Source organism: Rhagoletis zephyria, unplaced genomic scaffold, assembly GCF_001687245.7.
Source record: "Rhagoletis zephyria isolate East Lansing unplaced genomic scaffold, Rhagoletis_zephyria_1.1 Rzeph_scaffold_00143, whole genome shotgun sequence".
Lineage (NCBI taxonomy): Eukaryota > Metazoa > Arthropoda > Insecta > Diptera > Tephritidae > Rhagoletis > Rhagoletis zephyria.
This window is the reverse complement of record NW_016157227.1, coordinates 213,929-231,142: the sequence shown is the minus strand read 5'-3', so window position 1 is coordinate 231,142 and position 17,214 is coordinate 213,929. Positions and strand designations below refer to the sequence as shown.

The window sequence follows — 17,214 nt, the reverse complement described above, 5'->3', positions numbered from 1 at the left end:
AAAAATCAGTGAAATGTGCTCAAGGAAGAGGTCTGGACATCAACTTAAGAGGAACTTCTGTAGAATTTAATCAGATTCGATTTTTTGGTGCATAAGGACTGGTAAGTATTCAAAAAGGTCCTTTTAAAATTTTATCCTTGAAATATCGCAATATGTGCTTGTGAAAAAATTATAAGTTAAGGACTTACATAAAATCGATAACTTCCTGGAATTTCATCCTTCTACCTTTATCAGCTTAAAAATTACCTATTCGTCCTAGTGATTCCAAAAAATTTATATTTTTTTTAATTCTAAAGAAATTTTCTTTTTCGGTTGGGTACCCCCTTTTTATTCTACATTGCATTGAATTTTTTAAATAATTTTTGGAATTAATCATATTTTTGAAATTACGAAGTCTTTTAAAAAAAAAATCCTGATGTTAGAGAGAAAAAAATAAAAACGCCACTTTAAATAAAAAAGTAGGCTTCAAACCCATTTATTTATTATTTATTTTATGGTAGAAGAGATGGAAACAATTTTTTCGATTTAAGTCGTTGAAAAGTAATGATTATCTAAATTCCGGACTAATCCCGGGATTACGGGATTGTGATAACGACATCCCGAAAATCGTAGAAACGGAAAAATTAACATCCCTAGTATGTATGTATTTCTGTAAGCATTTTTGCAAGTTTTTTCTCTTTGTTTCGTTTTAAATAATAATAATAATAATAATAATAATAGATTGGCGCATACACATATGTTAGTGTTTGGCCGAGCTTCTCCTCCAAATTGTGGCGTGGGCCTTGAAGTTGTCACACAAAGCGGAGGGACCTACAGTTTCACGCCGCCTCCGAACGGCGATTGAATTTTTATGATAAGCTTTTTTCATGGCAGAAACACACTCGGAGGCCTGCCGAGGGACGACCGCTGTTAAGACCAGGGCTTGAACCCAGACACAGCAGAGTGGAAGCGCGCACTGCTTACCACTACACCACAGCGTTTTAAATAAAACTGTATTAAAAGATGTTATGTATTTTAATTCTAAAAACAAAATTGTGTGTTCGGAATCGATGCTTTAGAAATGTGCCGATTTTTTGCCCCCTGAAATTTGGTCACCGTACCTACATATACCTATGTCAACCTAAATTTTGTGGTTTTGGTTTTAGTTTGTGCTAGAATTTTATTATACTTAACTGCAGTACAACGCGGATGTGTTTTACGCATATAAAAAGTTTGAAGTGTGATTATTTTAACAATGGACAATAATGGTATGTTCTACTGACTGTAACAACTGTGGGTTTAAATAAAATTTGTGTTTTGAAATGTACTGTTTCAAAGTGAATGTTATGATTATACGAATTTAAACATATTGGGCTTGTTTCATAGAGTGCAACTTTTTCTGTCCGATCTCATCCGATCTGTCATACACAGTGGCGGTCAAAAATGGATGAATGGTGTTTCGTTTTTAATACTTACAATGTTTGAATACCCAAAAAATGTCTAAAATTTCTGGTTAAGAAGCCCGAAATTTAGATAAAAATGCGTGGATTTATATAGTTTTTGTTAAAGCATGAATCATATTTTTATAAGAAGATATAAAAAAACTTAGCTTGTAAAACATTGTACATATTTAACACGAAACACCATTCACCAATTTTTGACCGCCACTGTATATATCTGATAAAAGGGTATTATATCTACTTTCCTTTGGTGTATGAATTGTCTGTTCCAACCTGGTCCTGTTTGATAAAAAATACCATTTTCAGACGTCATCAGAGTGAAAAATTAACAAATATTCAACGAGTGGATGGACCGGAGGACTATTTTTCTATTTTTTAAATAGGACGTACATGTAATAATAATAATAGATTTGAGCTTACACAGTCTGTTAGTTAGTCGAGTTTCTCCTCCGATTTGTCGCGTGCGCCTTGATGTTGTGCCACAAAAGGGGTAGAAATACACACGAGACCAATATTCAGAGAAATTTTTTGGGTTTTCGTATGGATATTTGGGATATCGAGTGTTTTTATTAATTATTATATTAATGGGTATCCGATATTTTACAGCGAGACTTTAAATGAATACCATATCGATACTTTCGGTTCGATATCGTGTCCCTATATTGAAGTGTGATTGGATAATTGACTTGGTAGTGATAATGAATGAATGAATCAAAGAAAAACTTTAGCAACGAAAATGCAAAATTTTATTCACTCAGGTTACCTTACAGATTATTGCAACTATTGATACAATTCTCAGAATTTTGCCTTCCTGGCTTAAGCTGAGGCAAAGGCTTTGATGATGGCAGCGAAGTTAAGTTTTCTTGCAAACCCACTTTCCAAACATAACGTAGTCAATTCTGAAAGTCGACTCTGGGTTGAACAAGAACGGAGTTAGTTTTTTTTGTTTATATTCATATGTATGTAGTTTAGAGTGGTCCAAATTTTGTATGGGGAAAAATGTCATCGTAGAAAACGGGGCACCTCCTTAGTTTTTTTCTTTTGGTATATGTAATATCTATACATAGTTTCAATTTACTTCTTTAACAAATACAGGTTGCTCAACGATCTTGATATGCGCTCATGAATCCCTTTGAAACTGAAAAAAATATTGATGATTCTTATAAAAAGTTACTGTTGCCATGACAGCTGAGGCTTGTATTATTTTCACTACTAATTTAGATTTGATAAAATGGCTGCCGCTGTGGTTAGCATACAATAGGCCTTATGAATAAAAAATAAACAATTGGCTTTTTCTTAAAATTTTCAGACCTTTTACTTAAATTTGTTTGAACAAATCGAGTAAAAGTTCTGACATTTTAAGAAAAACCAATTGCTTATTTTTTATTCACAAGGCCTAATATACTTCAAGAGTAAAATATAAACATTTCATGAGCATCCTCTAAATTTATACTTAAAAACGTAAAGTTTGGTGCCAACACTTCTTTCGGTAAGAGGAAAAGTTTTGGAAGGTGCCCCCCGAACCCTATTTTGGAAATTGTGTTTTTGACCACTCTAAAGCAGTGTTTGAATTGTTGACCTTTGCGTTCAACATTTGCGTTCAACTCAACGCAGGGCTGCACGGAAAAAAGTTGAATGGCTAAAAATATCAAAATATGAAAAACTATCAAAATATTCCCCATAAAAAGGCGTTTGCACGGCCTTTCAACTAATCGCTTTCAACAAAGTTGGTCGCCAGCCAACATTTAGCCATTCAACTTTTTTTTCGTGCAACCCTGCGTTGAGTTCAGCGCAAATGTTACATCATCTTCGCAAATTTATCTTTATTATTAGTTATCGACATTCTTGATGAAAATAACGGTTTCCTAAAATTTATCCCGACGATTTTGTCTAATAAATCAAAAATAAATTTTTCAAATGAAATTCAATGAGGGTTAGGTTAGGTTATTCTGGCCGGCTGCCCGCGCCACATAGACTAATAGGTCCCTAGTGATGCCAAATGGAGATAGAGGTTTAGTTAAGTATATTCGAAGTATACATCACTTACGATGTCAACGCTTTTTGAGAATTTCAGTATTGCTTGAAGCCTAAGTGTTGTCACATCTTCAAGATTACTGAACCCTGGAGGTTCAAGATGTTTCTATCGTGTTTTTGATAAAGCAGTACAAAGGCAAAGGATGTGTTCTAGGGTCTCCCTTGTTCCCGTTCCCATACATTTCCTGCAAACTTCATTGACAGCGATCCCCATTTTGCTTGCGTGCGCTGCCAACATTTTATGTCCTGTTAGGACACCTATCATGGTTCTGCAGTCTCTTCGTGCCATTCGTCGCAGTATAAACCGGGTTTTGTGAGCCGTTTTTTAGTCTGCACATGACTTTAGAGATTTTTTCAGGTGTTTTGCGCATTCCATCTCGATATGGTCTGCTTTCGACCTTCTGGTCTATTTCTAGAATGTTATTCTCTTATAGAACCAAGCTCTTGGAAATCTCATCTACAATTTCGTTGCCTGTAATGCCCTTGTGGCCGGGGACCCAATAAATATGCAGCCACCTGTTTGCTGCCCTATTTATGGCCTCCCTGCTTCTAAAGGCATTTTGTGACGTAAACTGGTATGAGCTGATAGCCTTAATCGCTGCTTGACTATCTACCTACATATATGTTAACTTTAGAGTTATTACCAGTCATTGAGTAGGCTTGCTCAGCGGCTTTTGTCACTGCGAAAACCTTTGCCTGGAATATGCAGTATTTCAGTGATTCGGTGATTCGGGAGCTTGATGGGCTGATGAACATTAAGTTCTGAGCAGTACACTTCCGCTCCTACTCCGTCATTCATTTTTGAGCCGTCTGTGAAGAAGTGCAATGCCTTCCAGCTAGGCTTCATGCCTCTACGCCATCCGTTTTCCTCGATAGTAACCCGAAACTCCCTATCCTAGTTATAGCAAGGTACCACTTAGTCTGTTGTGACTACATTCCCGTTGGCTATTGAGCTGTGGCCAGTGTTTCTTTGCTTGAACTCCCCTGTTGCAATCAGTCTCCCTGCAAGGCTCTTTGCAGCACGGTCGATAGGTGGTATATTGAGAATTTTTTCCAGTGCAGCTGTTACAGTTGTTCTCAGTGCTCCTGTTTTACACAATAGAGAAAGACGTTGAACACCCTCCATTGGCTTGAGTGCTCCTTTCTGCCGCGATCTACCACACCAGAGCGCCATAGAGTAATATTGGCCTCACTATTGCTGTTTAGCCCCAAGTAATAATTAGCATCTTTTTGCATGCGTAGAGGGTATTACTCGCTTTCTTTACACTGTCTCCACATTGTACCTCCACAGTAGTTTACAGTCCAAAATTACCCCAATGTACTTTGTGAGATATTTTAGTCTGAGTTCGGTGTCGTTCAGGTTAGTGAGTTTCCACGCAGGAAATTGAATGAAAGCGGCATTAAAATATGTAACTATCAGATTTTTATTAGATATAAACGTTCAGAAAAAAAAAAACATTTGCAATTGCTAAATTTTACAGTTTCTGCTAATTTTGCGCCTCTGCCCTATAGCTGTTAAATAGTGGTGGACTTCTAGACGAATTTCTGTAAAAATTTAAGGTGGTGAACTTCCAGAGAAGTTTTGCTCTACCACAAATTGGCAAAATTTATTAACGGAAAAGGTTCTGCTTCTCTCTTATTGACGTTCTCTGTACATGGTTTCATTGTACATAGTATGTAGATTAATGCGCGGACATATCAATTCATTCAAGTACGATATTTGAAATAAATCAAGTTTCATAGTTAAGATTCCGTTTGTGTAATAATCAAAGAATTTATTCGGAATTTATAACACATTCTGGGAAGAACCTGCGATGAATAATTTTTTCAAAAATTCATATCCATTCTAACAGTTTAGTGCCCTTGGAAAGGAACATTCAAAGAAAAGAGGTTGGCTTCGAAGAAGTCAACAGAACTAATAAATTGCTCGAAAATTAACAAGATTTCACTTGTTTTGTGATTTAAGATTTATCAACAGATTAATGGGTAACATAAAATTACGAGAATTGCGGAATATAAAATTTTTTTGTACCATATTACATCCTTTCATCATAACAATCTATCATTTTTATGCAACACATCTTATGAAATATTCTCTTTAGTCTGAGAACATGAAAACTCCGGGGCCGGGGAAAAAGTCCCCCTTTTTTATGAGAATTTTAACTCAAAGTGTTTAGAAAAGATGTGTTCTCTTCTTCTTATTTGGCGCTGTAAACGCCTAAGTGATTTTGGCCAAGTTCAACAAAGCACGCCCGCCGTTTGTCTTCTGTGAAGCCAAGACCTTCTCCACCTGGTCTTTCCATCACCCAGGGGGCGCCGCGTAAGCGGAGCTACGTGTGTGTCGAGCCCGGGTTACCCCAATCAAAGGCTACCAGTCCTGAGTCGGTGGAGGCTGAACTGGTAGTAGTCTACGGCTTTCGAAAGTTAGACCAAAGACTTTGAAATGGTACCACGGGAAACAGATGCCCCCGGAGTGTGTTCATCGGACAGATTGGCGAAACTAGCTGGATGAGCAAGGCTCGCGAGACATGTACTTCCACCGCTGGCAGGACTAGTAAAACGGAGAGAAAGATAAATGAAAGAAGTAAAATTTGGAGAAGCGAAGAAAATGTCCCCAGGTGAGGGACATCGAGTGTGTATGAGAATAAGTTTTGCAAGTATGTTAGCTAAGTGAGTTGTGCATATTGAGCGAGGCTCGCAAGACAGGCACTTCTACCGCTAGCAGGACTTGCTTTGTGCGGGTCGTGCAAGACATGTACTTCCACCGCTGGTAGAACTTGTAGAACGGAGAGAAAGATGAAGAAAAGAAGGAAAATTGGAGATAAGGTGAAAATGTCCCCGGGTGGGGGTCCAGAGAACGTCAGAGGTTTAGGTAGGCCTCGGCCCTACCAAGGTGGTAAGTTTGTCCACCACACACTACCAATTGGTACTGAAGTGCTTGCATTTCAGGGCAGTGATTAAGGCAAGAATTCATCCGTTGTGTAAGTGCGGACACCGTGATGCTAAGCCTTGCTGGCAGGGAATCACGATAAACCCTACCTACACACAGCTGGTCTTTCCATCGCAGTGGGGGCCTCCCTCTTCCTCTGCTACCACCCGTGGATTTCGAGTTGTATGCTTTCAGAGCTGCTTTGTGCGGGTCCTGCAAGACATGTACTTCCACCGCTGGTAGGACTTTTAGAACGGAGAGAAAGATGAAGAAAAGAAGTAAAATTGGAGATAAGGTGAAAATATCACCGGGTGGGGGTCCAGAGAACGTCAGAGGTTTAGGTAGGCCTCGGCCCTACCAAGGTGGTAAGTGTGTCCACCACACACTACCAATTGGTACTGAAGTGCTTGCATTTCAGGGCAGTGATTAAGGCAAGAATTCATCCGTTGTGTAAGTGCGGACACCGTGATGCTAAGCCTTGCTGGCAGGGAATCACGATAAACCCTACCTACACACAGCTGGTCTTTCCATCGCAGTGGGGGCCTCCCTCTTCCTCTGCTACCACCCGTGGATTTCGAGTTGTATGCTTTCAGAGCTGCTTTGTGCGGGTCCTGCAAGACATGTACTTCCACCGCTGGTAGGACTTTTAGAACGGAGAGAAAGATGAAGAAAAGAAGTAAAATTGGAGATAAGGTGAAAATATCACCGGGTGGGGGTCCAGAGAACGTCAGAGGTTTAGGTAGGCCTCGGCCCTACCAAGGTGGTAAGTGTGTCCACCACACACTTCCAATTGGTACTGAAGTTCTTGCATTTCAGGGCAGTGATTAAGGCAAGAATTCATCCGTTGTGCTAAGTGCGGACACCGTGATGCTAAGCCTTGTTGGCAGGGATTCACGATAAACCCTACACACAGCTGGTCTTTCCATCGCAGTGGGGGCCTCCCTCTTCCTCTGCTACCACCCGTGGATTTCGAGTTGTATACTTTCAGAGCTGGAGCGTCGGCGTCCATTCGAACGACATGGCAAAGCCAGCGGAGCCGCTGTATTTTAATTCGCTGCACTATGTCTATGTCGTTGTAAAGCTCATACAGCTCATCGTTCCATCCTCTGCGGTACTCGCCGTCGCCAACGCGTAAAGGCCCTCAAATCTTCCGCAAAATCTTGTTGATGTTGTCATTGTCCATGCTTCTGCGCTATTACCAGAACGGGTATGATGAGTGACGTACATGAGTGTGGTTTTCGTACGTCGAGAGAGGAATTTACTCCTGTAGCTCGTTTCTGTAACTCTTCTCTACCAATTATTTTTCTACTGGTAGAGAATATACGTCATTCTCTACTACTCATTACCACTAGAGAAGAAGGCGGCGAATTCATATATGAATTAACACCTATAATTCAAATGTTATGCAGCAAATTGATTCAAATTTTTTTGAGGCTTCAAGTATACGTCCATGAATTATATCCAAAAGCAACCAGCTTGCTTTAGTTTACAACAGCGAAAATAAATCTAAATAACAGGTTACCTGTTTTTTAGATTTGCCCATATACATACATCTGTGGTTTCTAAAAAAAACTATTTTTTTAATTTTAGGAAAAACTTAAATGAATTCTATAACGAAAACCATGTAAAATGGTTTTGAAATAATTTAAAAAAAAATTTTGAAAACTTTGAAAACGTTCATGAAAATTTCAAGATTTTTTCTCAGAATTTTCAGAAAACTTTTGAGTATGTAGTTTGGTAGCCCAATAAATTTTAGTCTAAAAAAGTGCAAACCTGAAGTCTCAAAATTCGCGTTAATTTTTGAATTTTTTTTAAGTCTGTTTGAGATTTTCTTCCATACAAATTAGATTTCGCAAAATGTGGAAGAAAAATTAAAATATCTTTCAGAAAAAAATTGTTAAAAACACGAATCTTCAGAGACTTTAGGTTTGCACTTTGTTAGACTAAAATGAATTGCGCTACAAAACTGCATTCCCAAAAAATTTTCTGAAAATTCTGAGCATAAACTGTAAAATTTTGATATTTTTTTAAGTTTCTGGAATTTACAAATTTTTTGATTTTTTTAACTATTTTACATGGTTTTCGTTATAGAATTCATTTCAGTTTTTCCTAAAATAAACAAACTCTTTTTTTTATAAAACATGATTGTAAATTGTCTTAATTTTTGCGCCATTTCTGTCTCCACTGCCAAAGTATGAATATTAACACTAGGCATTTAACTATATAATGTATTGCAATTTCATATCTCTCTCTGATAAACAAAAGGCAAAAGTGTTAACGTTTTTGAAATATTTAAATTTTTTTGAATTAAAAAAAAATCGTGCCTTTTCATGTATTTTCTTTAACTACATCTACAAACCAGGCTATACTTAGTAAATTTTTTATGTAAAATACTTCCAGATAGTTACTTCTCCATACTCAAATGCATTGTAGTTAAAATATATTAAGGAACCATCATAAAATCATGACTATTTTGGGATTTTTAACTTTTTGATATTTTCTGCCCAACTTTGACTATCTCTGGTGAAAAAAAATGTACTGAGCTATAACTTTACATTCCATAAAAAAATTGCTCATTTAATAAAGATTTCAGAAAGGTGCCACTCTTACTGTTTCGTATAGAAAAAAAAGTTATAGCCGCTTTTGTGGACAAAGGACTGAGACACGCTACAATGTATTTAATAGATTTAAATTTAAGTTGCTCTTGTTACCGACAATGACATGCTAAATAGTACAAAGGTACATTATTACCAGCTCCTGACATTATTTTATGTTACTTACCGGAATTCGGACTAGAGCTATATATATCAATATTTTTTGTGAAGGATGGGTTCACGTGAAATAAAATATACATGAGTTGTTTGAAGAAAAACGTATTCATTTATTGATAAAATATGTTCAAATTGGCGACCTTCTACTCTAATACAAGCTCGGCACCTTTTAAGAAAATACACTTTTAGAGATCTTAATCAATTGGGCTATCCCAGCAGCAGTTACATTTATTTGTTCCCGCAAATGCTCTTTGTTTTGAATTGTTTTTGAATAAATTTTGTCCTTAAAACATCCCCAGTAGAAAAATTCTAATGGATTCAGGTCTGGCGATCGAGCGGGCCACGTGATTGGCCCGTATCGTCCAATCCATCGGCTAGGATAAGTTTCGTCTAAATGAGCTCTTACTTCACGCCCGTAGTGAGCAGGGCACCCGTCATTTTGCAGCCATAGTCTTCGCCGCAGGTTTAAGGGTACATCTTCTAAAAGAGTTGGAAGCTGCTCCTGAAGGAACTCTAAATAACTGTGAGAGTTGAGCGTTGGCGGCAGTTCCACAGGTCCCAATATCTGACAATTAAAAATACCGCACCATAAATTTATTTTGTACCGGTACTGCGAACGATCTTCTCTCATTTCGTGAGGATTGTCTATCTGCCAACTGTGAAGGTTATGTAAATTAAAATAACCATCACGTTTGCATGATGATTCATCGCTCCAAATTATTTTATTAAAAAAGTTGGTGTCTGTTTCATGCATTCGCAACATTTCACGGCAAAATCTAACCCTCGACGGGTAATCTCTTTCTTATAGATCCTGAACACGTTAAATGTGGTAGGGATGAAATCGATGGTCTTTTAAAGCTTTGTGAACTGTAGTTTTTGGTATTCCCGTCCGTCTTTCCATCATTCTCACTGAAGTCGATGGAGCTAGTTCCACTTCCTCTAACACAGCTTCAACATCTACCGTTGCAGGACGTCCTGTTTCGCCGCCACGCCTTCCAGGTATGCGACCTTAAAAAAGTCAAAAATGATAGTTAACAAGTAAGCAAACAAGTAAGGTGTAAAAATCACTTACCTTCATATATTTCTCTATGGGTCCGGGCGAATACTTCACGACCCGGATGTCGACGATTGGGGTATCGCTCTGCATAGAGTCTTTGAGCAGCTCTGGCATTACAGCAAGCTTCACCGTAAATTAGGTGAATATCCGCATATTCATGCGACGTATACTGCGTGTTCTCTGTCATAGTATTAATAACACAATGTTCGAAGGGTCTAATTTCACAAAATCCACTTTCACTAATTCCGGTAAGTAACATAAAATAATGTTAGGAGCAGGTAATAATGTACCTTTGTACTATTTAGCATGTCATTGTCGGTGACAAGAGCAACTTAAATTTAGATCTATTAAATACATTCTAACGTGTCTCAGTCCTTTGCCCACAAAAGCGGCTATAACTTTTTTTCTATTCGAAACAGTAAGAGTGGCACCTTTCAGAAATCTTTATTAAATGAGCATTTTTTTTATGTACCAGAGACAGTCACAGTTGGGGAAGAAAATATCAAAATGTTAAAAATCCCAAAATGGTCATAGTTTTATGATGGTACCTTAATATATTTTAATTAAATAAGTCCACCGCAAGGTTTGTTAAAAACAAATACATGTACATATATGATATATGGGGTAAGGAAATATCCCTTTCCCCTGGTAGTAGACATTTTATTGTAGGCAACAATGATATTTTTCAAATTAGGCAGATCGGAATATGCGCTCTCTGGGAAGACAATACCTGTAGTTATTGTACCATTCATTCGTTTTATATATGAATAATTCACAAGCCGTTTTGAATGAATTCATGCAGACCTCGAATATGTATTGCATTTTGAAGTGAATTGTTTTCGATATTTTCTTGTTAAAATACATGTGTTATTTAGTATTTTTGTACCGGCAATAAAATTTTAGGAAACTATTTTTAATTGCATATTTTACTTGTTTATAGCGCATATTTTAGATTTTTTAGTGCATGAGATCCCGAGCCCTATTGATATGTATCTTATTTTCGATGGCAAATCTTAAAATTTTGAAGCTGAACATAAGTTTTTACTGCACTGACTGTGTTGATAAATTATTTTCATTTGCCTTTAAATAGGACTAAACATATACTCTGTTCTCATCCCTAGGTTCCGAATTGCAAGATTCCGGAAAGATAACGGTTTGTGGTGACATCGAAGTTAAATCGTATCGTCATTTGATTGGATATTGTCCACAACATAGCGTTTTTATGCCGTACATGACTTGTGCTGAACATTTAAATTTTTTTGCTCAGGTACGTTTTTACTCCATATGTACATATCGTCGCCTGGGTAAAATATTGTCGTAAGCGTCATACGTACATGCGTAACATACGACAATCTTTTACCCAGGCGACGATATGCATTATATGTACACATATGGGCAGTTCTCACAAACTTAGAATTTTTTTTAACTAATTTATTTATTGTATTTATAACAATTTAGCTTACAAAATTAGTCGTATAAGCTAATTTATTTTGCACTTAATCCTAGTTTATTTTAAAATAAATTAAATTGACGACAAAGAAACCATATACTACAAAACGTAGTTTATTTAATATTAATACTTTTGGGACAGTTTCCGGTTAGAAGTATGTTTTTTAAATGGCTTGTATTTAATTTGTTTCTTTGCTTGGAACAAATAAATTTTAAATCAGAAAAAAAATTGTTCGCAACAGTACGTAGAAATAAAAGTGATAACATCTTAAAAGAAAATTCTTTGAGTTGAGGATAAAAACTTTTATCTAAATTTTTCCAGAACTCAATTATATCGCTTCCATTATAAAAATGTGTCTCGCTTCATAGGATTATTATTTCTATTTTAATTTCAAAATCATACTTGCTCACATCACAAGTAAAGGGGTTTTCAAAGCGATCAATAAAATTCCGACTTCCCTTAATGTCTTAAAATCTGTCCTGAAAATTAAAGAAGCGAGTTTCCAATAGTTTGCATGATGATCAAAAATAGCACCGGTTCGTGGGAAATTTCAATAATCCCCCGAACTTCAGCAAAAATTCAAAATAAAATGGTTTTAAAATCAATAATTTTTTAAATAAACTGGTAAAAGTTTTTTCCCTTCCTTTAATATATAATTTGTTATATCAGAGAGAAATGCTAAATCTAAAATAAATTCACTATCCTGCAACGTCTTTACTAATTTTTCTGTTCTAACCAAATTCTCAAAACATAAAAATTCTAGTACTTCTTTCCTTAGAGCGAATAATCTATTCAGGGATTCACCACGGTTTAACCACCGGACTTCCGTGAACATTTCAAGATCATAATATCTGGCCTTAGTGCTTTTTAAAAATGACGTTAATTACCTGGAGTTAAGGGAGTGATGCCCTCCTTGCTTAAAAATTTAGAGGCAAGAGAGAGTTGATGAATTACGCAATGAAAGGAAAAAAACATTAATATCGTGCTTTTTCAGCTGACCCACAAAACCTCTTTTGCCAATCATGACGTTTGGACCATCCGTACTAAGGCATCCAATCCCGGACCATTTTGTGAATCCCGGGATTTGGGGATCTTAAATTGGTAATCTCGGGCTCCCGGGATTTGGGGATATTATTACCATTAATTAAAATATGCTAACAAACTAGTTTTGTAGTCTTTCTTTAGTGCGAATACTAGAAATAAAAATAAATTTGTGTTTTTAAGCAAAGAGATATAAATGTCTTTATTTTATATCAGCTTAAAAAGCTAATTACAAACTGAATAAACTAAAAACTATGGAGTTGAACTTCATTCATATTACAGTCGCAGTCATGTTTACAAAAATTAAAAAATAGGAGATCATCTTTACAGTTACATATAGTATTTATACTATATATTTGTGGAAGTATGTATGTAAGTATGTATGTATGTGTTTTTTTTAAGTAGGGGAAGCATCGAAAGCCGGAGTGCTAGACTTTAACCCACTAAACCTAACCTACTCCCTCCCATAATCACTCCTATGGGATCACCGATTAAGCATTACTTCATAGGAGAGATATAGGACAATTAAGTCCCCTCAGTATAACGGATGGATTGACGCCTAAGATTATCTGTGTGTCGTAATTCAGTCATAATTATAGCTGACGCATTGCAGACAGCTTTCCAATTTTCAGAGGACTGACACATATGTGCAGTCAAATTTTCCACCGTGAGCCTACTTTCTAGTGCATATTCTAAGCTATTTCTAACATATGAGAAACGTGGGCATGAGAACATAACGTGCTCTGCATTTTCTACGACTTGAGGGCAAGTCAGACAGTATGGACTAGTGTCGTGTCGGAATCTGTATAGGTAATCCCTAAAGCAACCGTGACCGCTAAGGATCTGCGTAAGGTGGAAATTGATGTCCCTGTGTCTCCTATTTGTCCAGTTGTCGACATTAGGTATCAGTCAGTGTGTCCACCGACCCTTTGATGAGGTTTCCCAACGCTGATGCCACGTTAGGATGCTCTTCGTTTTTCTTCTGCTATTTTAATATTCGTCAGCGGCTTGCTTGAATATCAATTGGTGCCATGCTAGCAAGCACTTCTGCGGCATCACTGGAGACTGTTCGAAAAGCACTTATGACTCGTAGAGCCGCTAGCCTGTGCACAGCGTGTATGTCTTTCGCATTCAAGACTCGCGCAATTAAATGCCGGCGACTGGAGCACACACATCCGTTATTTGCCATCATTCGTGAAAAGGCGACGTAAGATTTTGTGGCCTTTTCTGCTATGTACAACAAATGCTTTTTGAAGTTGAGCTTCGAGTCTAGTATTACTCCTAGATATTTGAAGGAGGGCTGGGATATTATCCCACAGTCTCCCACCGTAATGCTTATGCTTTCTCTAATTTTTCTTGTGCTTATGAGTAGAACCTCAGTTTTGTGCTCGGCAAGTTGTAAACCCATTGTTGAGAACCAATTTCGTATTCCATAAATAGATGCATTGCAGGTGCGACGCCGGTCATCGAGATGTTTAGCGACCGCAACTACTACAAGGTCATCGGCGTACGCAATCAGTTTCACTGGATCTGGTTGCCGTTGTTTTAGGACGCCATGGTACACAATGTTCCAGAGAAGAGGGCCTAAAATAGACCCCTGTGGTACTCCTCTGGATATTGCATATTTCTTAAAGCCTTCATCTGTATCATTCCTGAGGATTCTGTCATTAAAGTAGTTAATAATATTTATTAAATAGCGAGGGGTGCTTATTTCACGAAGGGCATTGATTATATTAGCCCATCTTGCGGAATTAAACGCATTTTGTACGTCTAATGTTAAAAGAGCGCATAATTTTTGGATCCACCTTTCCATTTTTTCCCCGCTGCGAGCAATGCCTACTTTAAGATTCTTTCTGCACCGCTTGTATCGTTCTCTGAGTATTTGTTCGCATTGACTTAAGCGGTTTCGCTGATGACAGCGTCTGGCTGCGTTGCAGTTTTCTGAGATCAGCTATTTCATCGTTCCACCAGTAGACTGGCCTTGTTGTTGTTGTTGTAGCGGCTACAACAACCCCGCCCAGATCGGTTGGTATCTCAGTCGTTGTCGTCAAGTTCCACTAACGGCAACCCTAGGAAGCGTGCAGCTTCTGCGGGGTTTGCCCATAAGGACAAGGCCGTTAGGGATGTCGGGTTTGCCGGGCATGCGAAGAGATGTTTCGAGTCATGTGGGGTCTCTCCGCATGCCGGACATTCGTTCGGCACATCCTCATTCAGCCTACTCAAGTAGGAGTTTAACCTGCTGCAGTAGCCGGAGCGAAGTTGTGCGAGTGTAGTGCGTGTCTCCCGAGGCAGATGAAGCTCCGTCTCGTCTATGTCCGGGGGTGGTGTGCCTAGAACGGCATTCACAGGTCTAGAGTCTACATAACTCGAGACTGAGTCCCTGTGAATGCCGTTCAGCGACCTATGCTGACTCTAGCATCAGACCATCTACCCATAGTCATCTCGATTGATAAACCAACCGACTTTGCCTCCGCCAAACACCGGACCTATGTCAACTTTTCTAAAGCTGATTGGAAAGGTTACGCGGAGTTTACTGAAAACACCTTCACATCGCTCCCCACACCAACCGACGTCCATCTCGGTGAACGTAAGTTCCGCAGGGCTATCACTGCTGCTGCAGCTCGCTTCATACCGGCAGGGTGCATATCTGACCCACGTCCAAACTTCCCTGCCGAAGCGGCTGTTTTAGCCAATGAGCGTGATAGCCTTCGTCAGGCCGATCCCGGAGATCCCCGTATCAGGGATCTCAACGCGGAGATTCGGCAACTTGTAAACGTACATAAGCGGAAGAAGTGGGAGGAGCATCTGAAGACTTGTAACTTCACCTCTGGTGTGAGCAAGCTTTGGTCAACCGTGAGGTCATTGTCTAATCCGACGAAGCACGACGACAGAGTCGAAATTTCCTTCGGCGACCATGCTTCGTCGGACCCGGAGCGTTGCGCGAGCTTTTTTAGCCGGCAGTTCATACTGCATCCTCCGGTGGACAAAGCGAAGCGTCGAGTGACCAGAAGGCTGCACAAACTGCCAACAACTTGTGCCCCCCTTGCTTTCACTTGCGGTGAAGTTCAGGTGGCCATCGGGAAGGCGAAAGCCTCCAAAGCCATGGGTCCCGACGGAATATGCATGCTGATGCTGAAAAATTTGGGTCCTGCGGGGGTAGCGTACCTAACGGAGGTCCTCAATTTGTCAATGGCCACTCTCATCATCCCAGACATCTGGAAGGTGGGGAGAGTGGTCCCACTGCTCAAACCGGGGAAACCTGCCAACAAAGGAGATTCGTATCGTCCGATTACACTCCTTTCCCCGGTAGCGAAGACACTCGAGGCCTTGCTACTCCCGTACTTCACAAATCACCTGACCCCAGCGAAGCATCAGCATGGTTTCCGTAAAGTGCACAGTACAACAATAGCACTTAACGCCATAAACACTCAGATAACTCGTGGCCTTAACCGTAACCGTCCCTGTGAGAGAACGATTCTAGTAGCGTTGGACTTGTCAAAGGCGTTTGACACCGTCTGCCATTCCACGCTACTAGAAGATATAGAGGCCTCCTCTCTCCCACAGAGGCTCAAACGGTGGTCGGCAAATTATCTAAGTGGTCGACATTCGTCGGTAATGTTTAGAGACAAAACGAGTAAGCAGCGAAAAATAAAACAGGGGGTTCCTCAGGGTGGTGTCCTTTCCCCGCTACTGTTTAACTTTTATATTTCAAAGCTCCCTCAACCACCAGAGGGAGTCTCGATTGTCTCCTATGCCGACGATTGCTCGATTATGGCGACTGGAAATGGAATTGATGACCTGTGTTCGAAAGTAAACGGCTATCTCTCCGAACTTTCTCGCTTCTTCACTGCAAAGTGTCTAGCCCTCTCCCCTACGAAATCCTCCGCGACCCTGTTCACAACCTGGACGAAGGAGGTCAGGCTACCGCTGGGGATTCACGTCGATGACACACCAGTTCCGACGGTGAATAACCCCAAAATACTCGGAGTAACATTCGACAGCCTGCTCTCCTTCTCTGCGCACTCAACCGATATTGTCAATAAAGTACAGAGCCGCAACAAGGTCCTCAAGTCGCTAGCCGGCAGTATTGGGGCAAAGACAAAGCAACGTTGCTGGCAACATACAAGGCAATAGGCCGGCCGGTTTTGAACTACGCAGCGCCAGTGTGGTCGCCAGGGACTAGTAGGACGCAGTGGACGAAGCTACAGACTGTACAAAACACCGCACTGAGGACAGCGACGGGATGCCTCTTGATGTCGCCTGAACACCACCTGCACGGCGAGGCGCAAATGCTCCCGGTAAAGGAGCACAGTATAATGCTCTGCAAGCAGTTCCTGATCGGGAGCCACAGAAGTGGCCACCCAAGCAGACAGCTGCTTGCAGAGGAGCCCTCGCCTAGGCACGTCAGGAGGCATCTATATGAACTAACGGACAAGTCCAGAGGTTCATTAAGCAACCTCTGGACCCGACAGCTTACAGACAGGCCCTGAACA

At 39.6% G+C, this 17,214-nt stretch overlaps 1 protein-coding gene across 6 annotated transcripts in view; it reads left to right on the top strand.

Moving 5' to 3' along the window:
* Window positions 1-17,214, top strand: part of Eato (Engulfment ABC Transporter in the ovary) — a 245,032-nt gene that overhangs the window by 88,688 nt on the left and 139,130 nt on the right. For all 6 annotated transcript variants that reach the window (XM_017638507.1, XM_017638514.1, XM_017638492.1 and 3 more), the window contains one exon: window positions 11,352-11,497. In XM_017638507.1, coding sequence (XP_017493996.1) covers window positions 11,352-11,497 — 146 coding nt within the window. The remainder of the gene's footprint in view (window positions 1-11,351; window positions 11,498-17,214) is intronic.